Here is a 19,896-nt window from a genome sequence, read left to right as displayed (position 1 = left end):
GCCTCTCTAGGGCCTTCGGCCAGCAATGACAAAGCATGACTAGATAGAGGTCTAGGTTATCCCACCGAGCTAGACGACAACCTCTCAAAAGGCATTCGACAGCGGCCCTCTCATAAAAACGCGAGAAATAGGTCGTTACCTCGTCATCCACCCATTCATACCTTGGAATCTCGCATGGGGGGAACTTTTGCTTAAAATCCCGAAGACCTATCTTGGCATCCGACAACTCGAATCCGAACGAATCACTAGAAGAATCGGCACCATCACTCATCCCTAACCTCTTCAACGATTCCTCCAACAACTCGATTTCATGAAAATTAGTTGAGTCCCTCGCACCAGACGAAGACCCTGACGATAACACAATCTCCTCAACTCCTATCACTTACCCCAAGAGACTCGACCGAACACACACCTCTTACTAGTACTCGAACAATGAAATCAGAGAAGTAGGGTTTGGGATAGAAGCTTCGAGTAGTATGTGTATATTACTCACCTTCCACATATATATAGGCAACCTAAGAGCATACGAAGAGGCCCCTCATTAATGCGCATGGACTACCAACGGACACGCCCCCATGCCAATGATGAGGCATGAATCCCTAGGGCGGTACATTTATGAATGGCCACATTCGTTCCCAGGGGACACAACTCCCAAAAACGAATAATGATCCGACCTCTTAGATTTCGTACCCTGCCGACTTAGAAATAAGGAGGCACGCCGCGCAGCCTGACTAACTTACAAAAAAAAATCAAGTTTAGAAAACCCTTCGATCTTCGACAAACCCCTTTGTCTCCCGCCCTCGGGCTTGAGGGGCAGTGTACATGAGAGAAAATCCACCTTTGAAGATCCCATTCAGTCAAACCAAACCCCCATGTTCAGCCCTTGTTTAAACTAAAAGCAAACCTCCCTATTCGGACCTTATTCAGGTCAAGGGGCGTCAAAGCCACCTCTGAAGACTCTATTTGACCACAGCAAACCCCCTATATCTGGTCCTTGAACAGGCCGAGGGGGGTTAAAGAGAACCTTCAACCAAGGCCGAACACCCCCATTCGGGTATTGTGTGGGCCAAGGAAGAATCACATATGAGGAGGGCCGAAGCGCCTCAGCTAACTCAGAGGGGATTCAGTCGAAAGCCAGGTCGAATACCCCTTTAGCTAAGAGGTCAGCCGGGGGGTATTCGGCACCTCGAAAACAGGACCACATGTTGTTTAAAGAAGAATTAAATCATACATAACAACGTTAAACCAACATTAAGGTTAAATTAGGACTTAGAGACTCTAATTACCCATTCCCCGAGGAAAAAGGCCCATCAGGCCCAAATACATCACTATAAATACACCTTGATGGGACAAGAAAAGGTATGATGTTTATTTAATATTGAAGCATTTATTGCTCTATACCAAATACTCACTTGAGCATCAGGGTGACTTTGCAGGTACTCTCTCCCTCCACCTGAAGCAAGGACTTAATCAATGTATCAAACTTGGAGGATTAGTCACCAAGAAGATCAGGACTGTTTCAAGTAGGAACACATACCTTTGTGACAGATAAGCAACAAAATTATATTTCTCTTGAACATGATATATTCAGCAAATAATCCAAAATCATAATGTTCCATCAGCAATATATAAATTGTAGCATCCTCATGGCTATCTTCCGTACTGTGATGAAAAGTATAAAACTTGCAAACATAATCATCATTTGCATTTGTGAGCACTATTAGTACTATTGTTGTGATTATAATGAGTTTTCAATACGCATTATTTTAACAGTTTTAGAAAGGTCAATTATTTAATGATATTGAGTGGGCACATATGTTGGAATATTAAAAAGAAAATTGATATGAAATATTAAAAAGTCATGAAATTAAAAAAAAATTAAAACATCACCGAGCAATCTAAGAGTTCTAGAATATTATTCCTTCCATACACTACAACACAAATAACTTTTAGTAATATTTAAAAAAAATGTTACCTAATTGTGTACAAATGTTGCTATTTAGCTTTTGCAACATGTTATCAAATATTTAAAGTGACATTTTTGTAACATTTTAATGATGTTGTTAAGTTTTTGTTAATTTAAAAAATGATAATTAGTTTTAAATCATGATTCCTAAACTCCTAGGAATTCTTGAAGAGAAGGTTGAATAAATTATTAATTAGTCACCACTAATTTTATATATATATATATATATATATATATATATCAAATATCAAAGTTCATTTATCCTATATGATTATATATATTTTTTATGAATCATTCATTTATGTGATATGGAACTTTAATTATGGATGATAAATATATTTTTTTAACTCGATGTAACTTTAATTTTATAAGCAATTAAAAAAGATAATATTGAGATAAAAAAAATGTTACTTATATGTAGTAACATTTTTAAAAAAAAATGTTGCAAAATAAGCTATCTAACATTTTTTTGCTCGACATAGGACTTTGATTTTAAAATTAATTAAAAATAATAATATTAAAATAAAAAATATTACTTTATTTATATTAACATTTTTTAAAAAAAATTAACAAAATAAACTATTTATTTAATATATAGTAATATTTTAATAAATGTAAAAAAAATGTTACTAAAGAACAAAAAAGTAGTAGTGCTACTATAAAAGACATATTTTACATCAAATTTTTAAAATATTTTATATCAATTTTAGAAATGATGTAGATTAAAATGGCATAAAAAAATGTAAGACAATTATGATCAATTTAAAAATTCATATAAAAAGTTTCATTTCTATATTGATTTTTAATAGAACTTGAGAGAGAGTGAGACAAAACCAATATAGCTTGAGCAAGGCAAGAGTAAACCTACCAATGAAGAATGGAAATACGAAAGGGAAGAAGTGATGAAAGGGTAAGGGGAAGAAAATATAGTGCGCACAAGTTTGCCAGAGAAGACATGAGAGAGAGTGCAAAGAGAATGCAGTGTGTCCTAGGAAAATATCGAAGAAGAGACTGAGTGAAAAATAATAGATAACAATAGTATATCAGTTATAATTAACATTAATGTAGTATAGCCTTACTTTCATATTTTAAGTCGGTTATAATGTTTATTAATGTAAAACTTTCACATTTTATTACAAAACTGCCACCGGTTCAAGTTTTATATTGATTATTAGTGAATCGATGTAGAAATCTCTATATAGAATTGTACTTTTGTTGTGATCAAAGAATGGACCACACACTTTATTGGACAAGTTGTATATATATTTTAGATAAATTCTAATTACATGTAAAATTCAATCTAAATCAAATATAAATTACTAGGTGAAAACAAAAGCATTAATTAAGAACATTCTGAAAATATATGACTGTTGCTATATGCAAAGGAATAAGACAGAAAAATAATAGAAATGTTATATATTGCCAGGCAAAAAATAGAAGGACAATGTAGGAAATATAACCGGATATAACACCGAAACTCCTAAAATTATTGCTCTTAAAACAGAAAACTTCACATAAAACTCCTCAATAATATCTCTAAAAACTTGGTCTCTTGACCAATTATTCAGAAATATGCTAACTGAATACAAAGGCAAAGTCTAAACCCTAAACGGTAACAATTGTCAAAAAAAAAACTTCAAATATTTTCACACAAAATAAATATTCATATTTAATATATAAGATGTTGATTTATAAATTTTAAAATAAATTTAAAATAATATCCTACACCACAATATAAGTTATTTATTATAAATTTAAACTATTATATATATATATATATATTTAAAATATTTATTTATATAAATTTTAAATCTACTTTTTATATATCAAATACTATCTGGTGAGAGTTTATAGGTTTTTATCTTTTAACGAAATTCAAATTCAAAGTCATCACTTTCTACTATTTATCTTCTACACACAGATAAATAGTATTTCCTAACGATAAAAATAAATAAATAAATAATCTTCACAAACAGATTCTTAATTCATGTACAACTAATTGCACACAAACCCTACACTTGATCTGGTGAGTGACGATGACGATTGAGGCGTTACCGGACGACCATCTGTGTCTCATCCTTTCCTTCCTTTCGACCAAGGAAGCCATTGCTACATCACTGTTGTCTAAAAGATGGAGATTTTTATGGACCATGGTTCCATCTCTTCACATTGGGTGTGCCAAACCAATCATGGAACACTACAAGAGTCTCAAGGTGTTCTTGGCTCTACGCAGAATGCATACCATCACAAGCTTTCGTCTCAAATGCGATAGCGATCATGATTGTTGCTCGCATTATGTGGAACAATGGATTTTAGAAGTCGCAATAAGAAAAGTTGAACAAGTGAATATCTCCTTATTCAGGTGCCATATAAGCAAAATCAACGTGGATGCCTTGTTCACATGCACCACAATTGTCAACATGAAGATTAAGGGTCCCTTTGAAATCACCATTCCTTCTTCTGTTTATCTCCCTAATCTCAAGACTCTGCGTTTAAAAGTTTGCGAACGTTTCGCCATGAAAAATGTTAGAAAGATTATCTCTAGTTCTCCATCTGTTGAACTGATCTACATGAAGCATAATTTTACTAAGGATTATTTTTTACAGTTGAAGGCTGTGCGTAACTATCGATATCTCCGACTCTACCATCAAAATTGGCTTTATGACGAAGTCATGCATTATGATTATGATTTTATGTCAGACTCAATGCAGAATTGTGGTTGGTTAAAACCTGAGAAAGCCAAGGTTTACGTGACAGTGCATAACTATATGATGCAGGCTGTTTCCTACCTTCTCAAAACAATACATTCTGTTGAATTTCTCTCTTTGAAATATTCTAGGGATGTTAATCCTTCTACTTTTGATCTTCCATTATTTGAGAATTTGGTTGAGTTACAACTTTTTGTCACAAAAGATGATCCCTTTATTATGGAATTACCTGCCAAGTGTCCTAAGCTTCAAGTTCTTGAAATTAATATCTTGGATGATGGTCAGAGATGTCGCTATAATATTAGTGAAGGAGTAAGGGTGCACGACCTATCAATTGTTCCTATTTCACCTGTTATATGGCTAAATAATTGGTTAAGAGACCAAGCTATTGTTTTCTTAGAGCAATAATTTCGTGTTCTAGTTTTAGGAGTTCTTATTGTTTTTATTTCCACACAGTTTTCTGATTTCCCCAGCTCTATTGTTAGATTCAAATGTACGTAGTGGCTTGAGCTTTTACTCAATAAATTTCATTATGTTATTTTACATTTTATTTGGATTGGATTTGCTTGTATTTAGAATTTATCAAAAAGTATATATAAAAGTTGTCTAAAAGAACATTTAGTTTTTTCTATGGAGTAAACTCATGCATCTTTTTCAATATCTCACATTTTGCTCTTACACTAAAAAAAATTGTTCTATAGTTACATACCCTATAATCATACAATATTTGTTACTAAAAAACACTTTTATTTACATTATAAAATAATATGTTAATATATTATTAAAAAATATAGAAATAGGTTATAATAACACATAATATATGTTATCAAATTCTATTTAAAATCAATACGTACTGCAATTATTTGTAAATATATATCAACTATATTTATATTTATATATTATATCTATAATGATCTTTTTGTATGTGACTATATGTAACATTTTTTGTAGTGATATAACTCTTACTCTTTATTAAGAAAATATGTATGTATAAAAATTAAATCTTCAACTCTCTTAGGATTGAGCCTATTTCTTTTTATAGAATTGATAAAGGAATATTGCTCCAATTTATCTCACAACAAGAAAACAATATATGATTGTGAGAGAAGTTTCAATACAATAGATGGAAGTTTAGGGATTGCAACACTATACATGACACACCAATCCTTTAGGAACAATCTCAATATATACACAAAAAGTACTTCTGTGTATCAAAAAATACTCATTGTACTTGGTTAAAACTCAAAAAAGTATGTTCAGAAGTTGTCTCATCCACTTATCTAAAGTTCCCTATAACTCCATACTTCTTGCAGCAAGAATCCAAATGGACAAATGTAACAAAAATTAAAATACAACTACAATTAAACATAAAATCAATTAGCTAGAAATCCAAATTGCATTACCTTATTATGAGAACACCTTAGTAAATTTTTCTAGAAATTTCCAAATCTTTAATTATAAAGTCTCATCTCCCTCTACATGTACAATAAGTAACCATCAAAGAAAAATGACTCGTGTTCATCTTAATCACAACCCAAACTTTCTATAGAGTCAAATTGTTAGCATCTTTGCCTTCAACAATGTCACTCGATACAGGAAAGGAACAACCAAAACTTTGTAATTATCGTCCAATCTTGGGTTTGAAACTAAGTACAAATTCATTTTAATTAGACAATAAAATTTGTAATAAGATAATTTTAACAAATTGAAAAAATTTGACTTCAAAGATGTTACTTTGAAGTAATTAGTCACCCACTATAATAGGCATTAATGAATAAAATAAACGATGAAGACGAAAAATGAAAAAAGTATGTATAGAAACTAAGAACCAAAAGATATTTAAATAATAATAATAATAATAATAATAAAAGAATATATAGGAACTAAAAATTCCTATAATTTAAAGAAAATAAAATAAATGAAATTGTTAAAAGAAAATAGTATTTAAAGCTTATTTTAAAATAATCAAAGAAGATAAGCATTAAAGACTGAGATAAAAAAAAATGGAAAATTATATGCTTCTGGTTGTCATTGATTACAAGAATGACATGGTAAATTTTACAATTCAATAAATAATTAAATTAAACTAAAAATAGTTGCCACAACATAACTATTTAATAATCAATCATACGATTAAAAAATTAAAGAAAAACATAGTCATTTAATACATATAATTTTTTTGAACAGACAATTAGAGACTAATATTTACTAACAGAACGTGACTTAACATTAGATGGACTTCACATATCTCGAGATAAGTTTTATAATCATTGAATAAAAAACTTGGTTATACCTAAAATATTATTAAAATTGCATAATTTACTCCAATTATTTTATCTTAAATTTTTATTTAAATTAAAGTCACGGCCCTCCAACCCGGACGTAAAGTTCACTAGTACATAATCAACTTTAATAATTAAATATGAAAAATTTTAAACTAAATTATTAAGAACATAAGGTAGCGGAAATGTAACCAAAATATTAAAAATGAATGGCATATCATATTATAATGGAAAGACAATAGACAAAACAGAGGCCTTTAGCTTCAACTTTCAAATATTACTACTGACAACAATTACAAAGGATATTTCATGCCATAGCAGAAGCCTAAAACTCGATTGGAAATTTTACGGCACTACAGGGATCTCCAATAATGCAAATAAATAAATGTGTTTTTTGTTGCCTCAATTCATTATAGTATTGAGACATGGAAGCTTGCATTGGATGCTAGCAGTGGCAGTAGCAATAAAACTCCTCTTTTTAAAATAATATATAAAACTATTAAAAGACAAGATAGAGAAAGAACGTTACATCTTACACCTATAAATTTCCATCTAAACGCCACCTTTTCATCAAGTATTCCTAGCAAAACAACATAGAAAAAGAGAACATATACAAAATGAAGGTTTCTACTTCAATAGCATCCCTTGTTCTGGTGCTGATTTTGCTTTCAACAAATTGTTTGTGTTCTGAAGCACAACAGTGTCGTCCAAGTGGCAGAATCATAGGAAAGAAGCCTCCTCCAGGAGAATGCAACCAAGAGAATGATTCAGATTGTTGTGTACAAGGCAAGATGTACACAACATACAAATGTTCTCCAGCAGTGTCAAGCCACACCAAGGCTCAACTCACACTCAATAGTTTTGAAAAGGGTGGAGATGGAGGTGGCCCTTCAGCATGTGACAACCAGTACCATTCTGATGACACACCAGTAGTTGCACTCTCCACTGGATGGTTCAACAACATGAGTAGGTGTCTCCACAACATCACCATCACTGCAAATGGGAAGAGTGTGCTGGCCATGGTGGTGGACGAGTGTGACTCCACCATGGGATGTGATCAAGACCATGATTATCAACCTCCTTGTTCCAACAACATTGTTGATGCCTCCAAGGCTGTCTGGAAAGCCTTAGGTGTGCCTCACAGTCAATGGGGTGGATTACAAATTACTTGGTCTGATGCTTAATATCTATAGTACATGCCTTCTACTATCTACCTATTCTGTGTTGTGTTCTTTTTTCTAGTGTATCATGCATTCAAATTTAAAGTAGTTATATGTATTGTCACATATATATATATATACCTTTATATTGTATTTGATGGGAGAAATGGACCAATATACAATAATAACTCTACAAAGAGTAATAACGCAGCGGAAATACAATCTCCCTTACTAGCGAGAATCTATGAGGAGCAACAACTACAACAAATGGCAGCAGTAACAACAATAATCACAAGCAAACAACACCACAGATTTTAACGTGGGAAAACCTTCTCAATGTGAGAAGTAAAAACCCACGGGCACAAGCCAGTAAACAAGCTCCACTATGATCAAATAAGGATACAAGAGTCACAAAATACTGCACAAAACAAGTGCCTACAGCCAGCAAATACAACAAAGCAACAAGGCTTTCAATTAGAGAACAAGAAGCTGAAAAGAACTTGCAAACACGAGTTACTGTTCACACAGGATTTCTCCACCTACAGATGTCGGATTGAAAAACTGAACGGTGAGAATGAAGATCAGTATGTCGTAAATGCTACCTCCAAATTTTGTGACGATCCAACGGTCAGATTGACGGCGATCTTGATTTGAATTTGCTGATCTGTGTAAGTGCGAACCAGAATTTCACTCTTCTCTCTCCCTTTCTTAGCTGCTGTCTTTCCTCTGTTTCAGACCTCTCTACTTCCTCCAATTGATCCCTACTCTACTTAGGTTTAGTGAGAAAAATGGGCTTTCCAAATTTGGGCCTTTGGTCACATAGTTGGGAGCCCAACCCAACATATCTCCCCCCTCACAACTATGTGGAGGTGACCGCCATTCCAGCGATCTCACAACAAACTTCAAACTTTCCTCTTGGCAATGCCTTGGTCATCATATCAGCACCATTATCATTTGTATGAACCTTAGCTAACTCCAACAGCTTAGCATCCAAAACATTTCGTATCCAATGATACCTCACATCAATATGTTTGGATTTAGAATGGAAAGTTTGATTTTTACCAAGATGAATAGCACTTTGACTGTCACAATACAATAGGTATTTGTCTTGCACAAAACCAAGCTCTTGCAAGAATTTCTTCACCCATAACAATTCCTTGCACGCTTCAGTAAGTGCAATGAACTCAGCTTCAGTAGTAGACAATGCTACACACTTTTGCAATCTTGATTGCTAAGCCACAACTCCCCCTGCAAACTTAACCAAATAGCCTGAAGTGGACTTTCTGGAATCAATGTCTCCAGCCATATCTGAGTCTGAGTAACCCACCAAAGTAGGTTTATCACCTCCAAAATAAAGCTTCAAACCACTAGTACCACGAAGATACCTCAAAATCCATTTTACAACATTCCAATGCTCTCTACATGGATTTGACAGAAATCTACTGACTGTACCAACAGCATGTGCAATATCAGGTCTTGTACATACCATTGCATACATTAAACTACCCACCGCAGATGCATAAGGAACTCTGCTCATATTTATCTTCTCAGCTTCATTTGAAGGACACTGTTTAACACTCAGTTTAAAATGAGCAGCAAGAGGAGTACTTACAGCTTTAACATTTTCCATATGGAATCTCTGCAACACCTTCTGAATATAGTGCTCATGTGATAACCAAAGCTTCTTATCTTTTCTATCAGGAATGATGCTTATACCAAGAATCTTCTTATCAGCTCCCATGTCTTTCATGGCAAATGACTCGCCCGATTGCTTCTTCAACCTGTCAATTTTGGAAACATCTTTCCCAACAATAAGCATGTCATCGACATACAACAACAGGATAATGAAGTCATCATCAGAAAATTTTCTAACAAAAACACAATGGTCAGAAGTAGTTTTCTTGTAGCCTTGCTCACACATAACAGACTCAAACTTCTTGTACCACTGCCTTGGAGCCTGCTTCAAACCATATAGGCTCTTTCGCAGCCTACACACATAGTCTTCTTTTCCTTCAATAAGGAAACCATCAGGTTGCTTCATGTAAATCTCTTCCTCCAAATCACCATGAAGGAAAGTTGTCTTCACATCCATCTGTTCAACCTCTAGATCAAGAGTAGCAGCTAAACTTAACACAGTTCTGATGGACGTCATTCTTACCACAGGTGAGAAAATCTCATTGAAGTCAACACCATTTCTCTGTCTGAAACCTTTCACGACTAATCTGGCTTTGTATCTAGGAGATGTAGAATTGCTCTCTTACTTCACCTTGAAAATCTACCTGTTTTCTAAGGCCCTTTTGCCCTAAGGCAACTTTACCAAGTCATAAGTGTGATTATCATGCAGAGATTTCATCTCATCCTGCATAACATCCAACCACTTTTGCTTTTCTTCACTCTCAATGGCCTCCTCATAACATTCAAGTTCTCCCTCGTCAGTCAACATCACATACTCATTAGGAGTGTACTTCTTAGAAGGTTGTTTTGGTCTGGTAGATCTCCTGGGTTGAACTTGTGGTGGCTCAGGTGCATCATCATGATCATCATCATGTACTATATCATCTTCATGTTGAGCATCACCAATTGGAAACTCTAATCCATCTCCAACCTGCTGATTATCAATATCACCATGTTGCTCATCATTATGAACATTAGTATCCAATTCATTAGCTGATAACCGAATTGGATCAACATCAGCCACATTACCATCTTCCTTAGGTGTAGACTTCTCCATCTTATCAATGTCTTCAATGGTTTGATCTTCCATGAACTGCACATCACGACTTCTAACAAGCTTTTTCTCAACAGGATCATACAACCTGTAGCCAAGTTCATCCTGACCATAACCAATAAAGATGCATTGCCTGGTCTTCGCATCCAACTTGGATCTTTCATCCTTTGGAACATGAACAAATGCCTTACAACCGAAGACATGTAAGTGATCATAGCTAACATTCTTACCAAACCAAATTTTGTCTGGCACCTCATAATTCAAAGCAACAGCAGGACTATGATTGATAACATGTACCACCGTGTACAGTGCCTCACCCCAGAAATGCTTGGACAACTTAGCTTCGGAGAGCATACACCTCACTCTCTCAATCAATGACCTGTTCATCCTCTCCGTTAAACCATTCAGCTGAGGAGTTTTAGGAGGAGTCTTCTCATGTGCAATACCATGCTGTTTATAATAGACATCAAATGGTCCACAATACTCACCACCATTGTCAGTACGAATGCGTTTTAGCTTCTTGCCTGATTGTCTCTCAACTAAGGCATGAAACTCCTTAAACTTCTCCAGCACTTGGTCTTTTGTCTTCAAAGCATAGACCCATAGTTTCCTGGAACAATCATCAATAAAGGTAACAAAGTAAAGTGCGCCACTAAAAGACTTTACCTTCAACGGACCACAAACATCAGAATGCACCAATGATGGAATCATACTTGGAAATGCAAGAGGTGACACACTCAAAGATCCAAGAGGAGTGGGCTAGACATGGAAGATTGGGTCTGTCAAGGCCCAATGGGCCCTATGGGCTTGGAAGGCCCAAACCAAGTTTCAACATGGGCCTATCTTGTTATTAACATTCTTATTATATTTTTGTTAGCATAGTTTGAATATATTTTGGTCTTGTATTTTGGATCACATAGAGTAGCATTTTAGGTTTTAGGCTAGTTGGGCCTAGTTTTGGGCTTCATGGGCCTTTGGGCTTTTGGTACCCAATATTGGGCTCATTTTCATTCTTGTAATTTTTCCTTTCCATTGTAATTGTTTGACCAATGTAATTAGGTCATTAGAATAGGAAAATACAAGGAATACTAAAGTATGCTAATTAGGTTTAATTAGATTTAATTTGGAAGTCGTTTAAGTTACATTTGAGTCACATGTTTAGCACCATGCGTGGCTGAACATGTGCCACTCAAATTAACCCTAAATGACTCTCAAATCACACCTAAATGCACCTTGGTACCTAAATTTTCGGACTTACACATGTGCACCAAAGTTTGAATTCAAATTTCAAATTTGAATTCAAACTTTAGGCGCCATTTTGTGAGGCTTTAGTTTAGGCACCTATGGGTCACAATTCCGTGCATACTTAAGCCATTCTTTCACCTTTTGTATTCACTTTTGAGATATATGAAATTTGAGAGCATTTTCTGCCAAATTTCGTTCAAGAGTCACCAAGAGAGAAACCTCACTTTCTAGGAACCCTAGCTAGGTTTTCCTCCTCTTTGAAGTGAGCTTTCCCTTGCACCTTAAGCTTGGATGCTTCCATCCAAGGCTTAAGCCTCTTCCATCCGTGATACTTCCTCCAACAAGTGTTCATCATTGTGGTTTCCATCTCCTTGAAGAAGATCCGAGCAAAGGTGAAGCTAAGGAGAAGCACTACTTCCACTTCTCCTACCTTCTTCATCAACCAATTCAAGCAACTCTGACTTCCTGGAGGGAGGATGCTTCTTGAAGGATACTCTGGTTTGTTTACCAGCCATGCAATGAGAACACTTCTCCAACTCTGCATTCTTCAATCCTGGAAGCATATCCTTTATATATGGCTAAATAGTTCAACCCCTTTTCACTGATGTGACCAAGTCTTTAGTGTCACAAAGATGACTCCATATACATGGCATTCACACTGTCTTTAGCAACCAAAGCTTTTGTGCAGTAAAGCTTAGAGTTTTTCTACCCTTTAGATACAATCAAGTTACCTTTGGTGAGCTTCCACTTTCCAGAACCAAAGTGGTTATCATATCCACCATCATCAAGTACCTGCACAAAAATCAAATTGAAGCGAACATCTGGAACATGTTTAACTCCTCTAAGCAACAACTGCATTCCCATGTTGGTTTGCAAGCAAACATCACCAACACCAATCACCATAGACACCCCATCATTACCCATCTTCAATACTCCAAAATCACCTGGAGTATAAGATGTGAAGAACTCCTTCCTGGATGTAACATGCAGTGTAGCACCACTATCAACTATCCACATGCTCTCATCGGATACAAGATTAACAATGTCATAATCACGAAGACAAACAAGGTCACCACATGTAGCTGTAGTAACACAATCACCATCATTATGATCTCTTTCTCTCTGCTTACCCTTTTTATCTTTGCTTTCTTTCTTCCACAGAAAACAATTCTTTTGTATATGCCCTATTTTATGACAATAGTGACACTCCACATTCTTGTACCAGGATCTGGACTTGCTCCTGCTTTTATCTCTACCACTCTTCTGTTCTTTCCTCTGACTTCTCCCCCTGTTCTCTGTAACAAGCACTTATGAATAAGATGAAGTATCATGTGTCCTCCTTCTCATTTCCTCATTAAGTGCACCACTTTTTGCCATTTGCAAAGAAATATCACCATCAGGGGTAGCACTGATCATGGAAACCCGAAATGTCTCCCACGAATCCGGTAGAGAGTTTAATAGGAATAGCCCCAATAGATCATCATCAAATTTTATACCCACTCCTGCTAGCTGATCATAGCGTCCTTGAAATTCACTCAAGTGATTTGAAATAGGAGTCCCTTCCTTGTACTTCAACTCCACAAAATTTTTCAACAGGTACAATTTATTAGTCCCCGACATGGAAGCATACAAGGATTCAAGCTTATCCCATAGGCTTCTCGCATGTGTCTCATTTGAAATAAAATTATAAACATTATCATCAACAAACTGTCTGATAAATCCACATACCTGTTGATGTTCAAAATCCCATTCTTCATCCGACTTGGATTCCGGTTTACTGGAAGTAAAAACAAGAAGATGCAAATTTTTCACAAATAACAAATCCTTCATCTTGCCCTTCCATAGGTGATAATTTGCTCCATTCAAAGATATTATTTTTGTATGTGCCTCCATCATTCACGCAAGCCAAACAGCCCCTTAACCTGGAGCTCTGATACCAATATGATGGGAGAAACAGACCAATATACAATAATAACTCTACAAAGAGTAATAATGCAGCGGAAATAAAATCTCCCTTACTAGCGAGAATCTGTGAGGAGCAACAACTACAACAAATGGCAGCAGTAACAACAATAATCACAAGCAAACAACACCACAGATTTTAACGTGGGAAAACCCTCTCAATGTGAGAAGTAAAAATCCACGGGCACAAGTCAGTAAACAAGCTCCACTATGATCAAATAAGGATACAAGAGAGTCACAAAATACTGCACAAAACAAGTGCCTACAGCCAGCAAATACAACAAAGCAACAAGGCTTTCAATTAGAGAACAAGAAGCTGAAAAGAACTTGCAAACACGAGTTACTGTTCACACACGATTTCTCCACCTACAGAGGTCAGATTGAAAAACTAAACGGTGAGAATGAAGATCAGTATGTCGTAAATGTTACCTCCAAATTTTGTGACGATCCAACGGTCAGATTGACGGCGATCTTGATTTGAAGTTTACTGATCTGTGTAAGTGCGAACTAGAATTTCACTCTTCTCTCTCCCTTTCTTAGCTGCTGTCTTTCCTCTGTTTCAGACCTCTCTACTTCCTCCAATTGATCCCTACTCCACTTAGGTTTAGTGAGAAAAATGGGCTTGCCAAATTCGGGCCTTTGGTCACATAGTTGGGAGCCAACCCAACAGTATTGTTATACATTTTTTAATTATTTTTAAAATTCAAGCCAAATTGAAAGAGTCACTGAGAATAGAACTAGGAAAAAAAAAAACTGAGGGCAAACAAAAGCTTTAAGAACTTAAGTTTTAGAATATATGATTGTTATATTCAAGGAATAAAGAAGATTAATAAGATGGAACGATAAATTGGAAGGCAAAAATAAAAATACAAGTGCAATGTATTTAACAATCACCTCATCAATTTTAAGTTCGTTGTTGCTCTTTGTAGATTTGAAAACTCACTGATACAGATATTTCTTAGAGATTTGGCCTGGTGACTCTGTTTAGGTAAATTATGATTCAACACTGTCTAATTAAAGTAGCATTTCCAACTACGAATTTATAGGAACAATTTATATAAGTGGATCTGCCATGCCCCACTAACATGACATCCTGATATTAACTTCAAACTTAGCACACTTAGCAGAAAGTTTGATAAATAAGGAGTCGCCTTTTTTAGCAAAATCTTAGCTCAAATAAATTGTTAAATAGGTCGAGAGAATGGTTAATCTATACCATAAAATAACGTAAAGAAAAAAATTCTACTTTTCCTAGTTCTTAGAGAATCTTAAGAACATTTTTGTTTCTGATAAAGACACATATACACTGTTTTATAAACTTTGGTTTTCAAATAAAACGATTTGTTACAAGACGCAAATATTCAGGGAGTTTACATGTAGGTGCAAACTCGTGACTTAAGGGAGGGAATGGACGAAGGATTAAAGAGATCAAAGCAGTTCTCAAGTTTGAAGCATTTATGGCCAATAATATTTGTCCAACAAAGTTAAGGGTTTCCAAATCTGTGAACATTGTCGTGAGACAGAAAAACAAGCTTAAAGCAACCAGAACAGAGTCATGAATTCCATAAACATAAGCTTAAAGCAACCAGAACAGAGTCATGAGTTCCATAAACATCATTAATTTTAACTTCTCTATGAATAGAATAGAATTCTTAAGCCAAGTCATTCTCCCAAAATAACAAGAAAATCTATGTAACTAATTAATCATGGTATCTACATACAGTATTGTCATTTGATTAGGTGTATGCCTTAGGCAAGAAGAAATGTGTGTAATTGATTTAAGAACTATACAAGTCCAGTGACTGATCCAGAAACTTTAGATAGTGAGGATAATACTTATTTATATATTTATAGTATTAAAAATTTTACATATAACTTTTAAAAGTATAAATATATATTATAATTATTTTTTACAATATTTTATATTTATAATTACTATTAAGAATGAAAATAAATTATGTCAGACTATGTTATATTATAATTTAATAGGTTTGAACATAACTTTTTTAAAAAATACATGTTCTAAATATAACATATTTATCTATCATAGACATTTTTTTAAATGTTTAGTTAAAATTACAATCTTAAAGACATACTGATGGAAACTTGGTGGAGAATCCGGATTGATGTTGAATCCTCTTCAAGTTCCTCCCTAAATCTTCGGCTTCTTGATTCTTCTTAAGCTTTGCTAAGGTCTCCAATGGAGGAGGAGACCTTAGAGCCACCACGGTGGAGAACTCTCCCAAGAGACGCCACTCCTTGATAAAGAGATAAGTCTCTTCAATTCACACCACACTCTTCTAGTGAAGGGATAAGAGAATTGGATGAATATCAAAGAGGTTTAGGGCCTTTTAGAAGAGAGAAATATGAGTAATCTTCAGAAAATAAATCTCAATATATCCAAAAGTGTTTTACAATGAAGGAAAAACAAATATATAGGATAGGGAAGCTTGGAAGGCAAGCTAACCTTAACCATGGTTCACTAGGAACCATGGTAAGGTTTAGCCAACCTTCCACGGTTTAGGAGGTTGGAGAGCAAGCCTCTCACTTAACTTGCTTGGTAAGAAGAAGCTTATGCTACAAGCTTTGAGAGGTAGAAGGCAATTTCGGCCAAGTGAAGGACTAGGCAAGGTGGGCGGCTCAAAGCTCTCATTTATGCTCGAACCGGTTTTGAAAAATGTTGATTTGGTTTAGTTAGGTTCATCCAATGTGAATGGAACCTAGCTAAATCAAATCTATGAAAAATTAGGAGCAAAATGAGTCTAATATGTAAAATTTTGCCTAGGCCCAACCCTGACCTAATTGCTAGTAGCACTCTCTAGCTTGCTAGTCACACTCTCTAGCTTGCTAATGCCACTCTTAATCCTACAACTAAAAAAATAAGAAAAGAGTGTATTTCTAGATTAGGTTAAATGGAGTCAAAGTGCCCAAGTAACCTACCCTAGAAACAATATACAATAGCTAATAAAAGGAAATAAAGTGTCTCACAAATAGAAAGGCAAAATACATCTATACAAGTATCTACTATATACAAGGTACAAGAAATCAAACTATACAATGTATGTACAATAGAGACTATGAGACTAAAAAGAGAAATCATACTCAATACTCATATTGAGAATAGGTCTAAGAAGCACCTCCTCTGTAGAAGCCCCCTCTAGCCTCCTAACCATGGACCTAGTTAAAGGCTCAATGGCCTTCAAGTGTGAGCCTCCTTAGATCAACTTTCACCCTTCTTAGTCTTACCTCTTCTAAAGGGATCCTTGGGGATTAGATTTCCATCACATACTTTATAATAATTTAACAATAATAAAAATATAAAAATAAATATATTAAATTTTATAAAAATTATTTATGATATAAACATGTTTTTAATATGTGATATAAATTTTTAGATGCTAATTTATTTTAAAACATATTTCATAATGAAAATTATAAATAGAACATAAATCTTCTAATTTTTCCTATTTTGATTCTTTTAAAATCAACGTATACAATCTTAAAATTTTTATTATTTTAATTTTTTTTATCAACATATACAATAAATAGAAAATATTAATATATTAGATTATATATGAGCATTAATATATATATATATATATATGTATATATATATATATATATTATAATTAAACTTTAAAAAAAATTAGTATGTTATTAAGAAGTATTTTTTATCACAAATGAGAACTAATCTCATTCGAAAATTTGACAAATATCAAATAAATGAACAACTCTTCCAAATTTGTATTTTATACATACAATGATTTAAATATATATATATATATATATATATATATATATATATATATATATATATATATATATATATATATATATATATATATATGTGTGTGAGGAGAGATCCTTTTACTCCGGAAGTAAGTCTACCTAGACTTACTCCGTTCAATAACTCATGTTCTATATCAAATTTCAACGATCAAATCGTTCAATTTAAAGTTTTTAATACATAGATCAAATCTGCAAATTTTTTAGAAAATTTAAAAATTATTTGACACTTCGTTTCATTAATTTGAATCAATGTATAAAATGATTTTGTGAATTAACAGGCCATTGTGTCAACTCCACACTTGGCCATGAAGTTTCCATCAGAAACAAGAATCATCATCACACTACATGTAGACCAAAAAATAGCTCGTTAATGCTACTTCGCTAGCCTGAAAGTACAACCATTGCCTCAATATCTAGTTAACGTGAATGTTATCGGCACCCCAAGAAGAGGCAGGGGAAGTCAGGATTTAGACCTTGACCCCCAGTCGAAAGACGATAATAGGGTCGAACCAATTGAGACGACTATTCCTTTCTAGCTCGGGAAAGGTGAAGAACAGGTCACAAACTTATGCTCCCAATTGACAACCACTGAATACGAAAACATCAAGAAGGTACTCATCCACAATGTTGACCTATTCGCCCGGACCATAGAAGAAATGTCAGGCATTGACTTGAACTTTCACTATCACCAACTCTCAACATTTTGGGAGGCCAAACCTATAGCACAAAGGAAGAGGAAGATGGGGGTGTTGAGATTCATGGGTGATGAATCAAGCTCAGCTCTGAAGATCTGAGAAGTTTTGATGATTACAAAGGATATGATGATAACAAAGGATACAAGCCAAGAACAAAGGGCAAGCTAGTCATGAAAGGAAGATATGAAAGAATATAAACTGTAATAGGGATAGCTTATGTGTTTTTATGTTTTGTGTTGCCTTGTTGAAGTTATTTTGCATGTGTATGCTTTGTTCTAGAGTAAATCTTAATCTCAATTGACTAAGAGAGAGTATGATGATGATCTAAATGACTTGGAAAGATGTAGAAAGTTTTCTAAAAGTGTGAAATTGAGTTTTTGAAAACATACTCAAAATAATCGATTATCATTATGAATAATCTATTATTCCAACAAGAGGTTCAGGAAACCTTGCTGTAATAATCGATTATCTAAGAAATAATTGATTATCCTGCAACATAATCAATTATTCTGTTCTTGAGTGGTTTCCAGAAATTATGAAGAACAAAATAATCGATTATCCTTAGAAATAATCGATTATTTGGGTCTGGAAAACTTTATAAATAGTTTTCACACTTTGAAACTTTACAAGTGAGATAAACTGAATATAGAAGAGAGAAAAATTAATTTTGTGAAGTCCTTGTGACCTTCTTGGGGTGTTTTCTTTGTGAAACCAAGAAGAGAAATATCTTGTGAAATGTTTTGAGAGAAATCATCATCATCATTACATTCTTGGAAGAGAAGGATTAAGATGTGTCAAGAATTCACAGTCTGATTTGTTCAGCTTCCAGGTGAATTCGTTCCTTTAATTCTTTGTGTAAAGTGTAAAGAAATCTTGTATAGGTGTCTCAAGTGGTAAGGAATTCTTGTAGTGGGTTTCTACAAGAAGTTCTTTCTTGGGGGCAAGAAAGTGTCTATCTTGAATGTAGGAGTGTATGCATGTGTGGTATGCTTGTAAAACTTCTTCATTAAGATAGTGGAATAAATCTTGATCAGGTTATGATTGAGGACTGAATGTAGGTCACATGTGGAGTGGCTGAACCAGGATAAAATACATTGCATTCTTCTCTCATCCATATCTCTTATCTTGAGTCATCTTCAATTGAATGATAAGGCTGGTCTTGATTAATATGCTTGTATGATTAAAAATGGTGTAATCTGAAACATGAGCATTGCATATTAATTGTTTCTTAAACAAGATTCAATAAAGATTAACCAAGAATTCATATAGGAGTCATTCCCATTTGATAAAGATTCAATTAACTTCATTGAGAATTCATATTAGAAAAGTTTTGAGTGAAATAAAGATCCTTATACTCTGAA

General features: G+C 34.2%; 1 protein-coding gene and 1 pseudogene across 1 annotated transcript; both read left to right on the top strand.

Annotated features, from left to right (window-relative positions):
- The first annotated feature begins 2,262 nt into the window (after positions 1 to 2,262).
- On the top strand, positions 2,263 to 5,257 carry LOC145955449 (FBD-associated F-box protein At5g38590-like). Its single transcript, XM_083070205.1, has one exon. The coding sequence runs from the start codon at positions 4,003 to 4,005 to the stop codon at positions 5,080 to 5,082; it is 1,080 nt and encodes a 359-aa protein (XP_082926331.1). The 5' UTR covers positions 2,263 to 4,002; the 3' UTR covers positions 5,083 to 5,257.
- Positions 5,258 to 7,552: 2,295 nt separating this feature from the next.
- On the top strand, positions 7,553 to 8,140 carry LOC145955452 (kiwellin-1 pseudogene; annotated as a pseudogene).
- Positions 8,141 to 19,896: the final 11,756 nt, after the last annotated feature.

This window comes from Cajanus cajan, chromosome 3, assembly GCF_000230855.2.
Source record: "Cajanus cajan strain Asha chromosome 3, NIPB_CcT2T_4, whole genome shotgun sequence".
NCBI lineage: Eukaryota > Viridiplantae > Streptophyta > Magnoliopsida > Fabales > Fabaceae > Cajanus > Cajanus cajan.
The sequence above is the reverse complement of the archived record's forward strand: the minus strand, read 5'-3'. Positions and strand labels throughout refer to the sequence as shown.

Coding starts and splice junctions, on each gene's coding strand:
- LOC145955449 (XM_083070205.1), top strand. CDS start 4,003: ATGACGATTGAGGCGTTACCGGACGACCATCTGTGTCTCATCCTTTCC.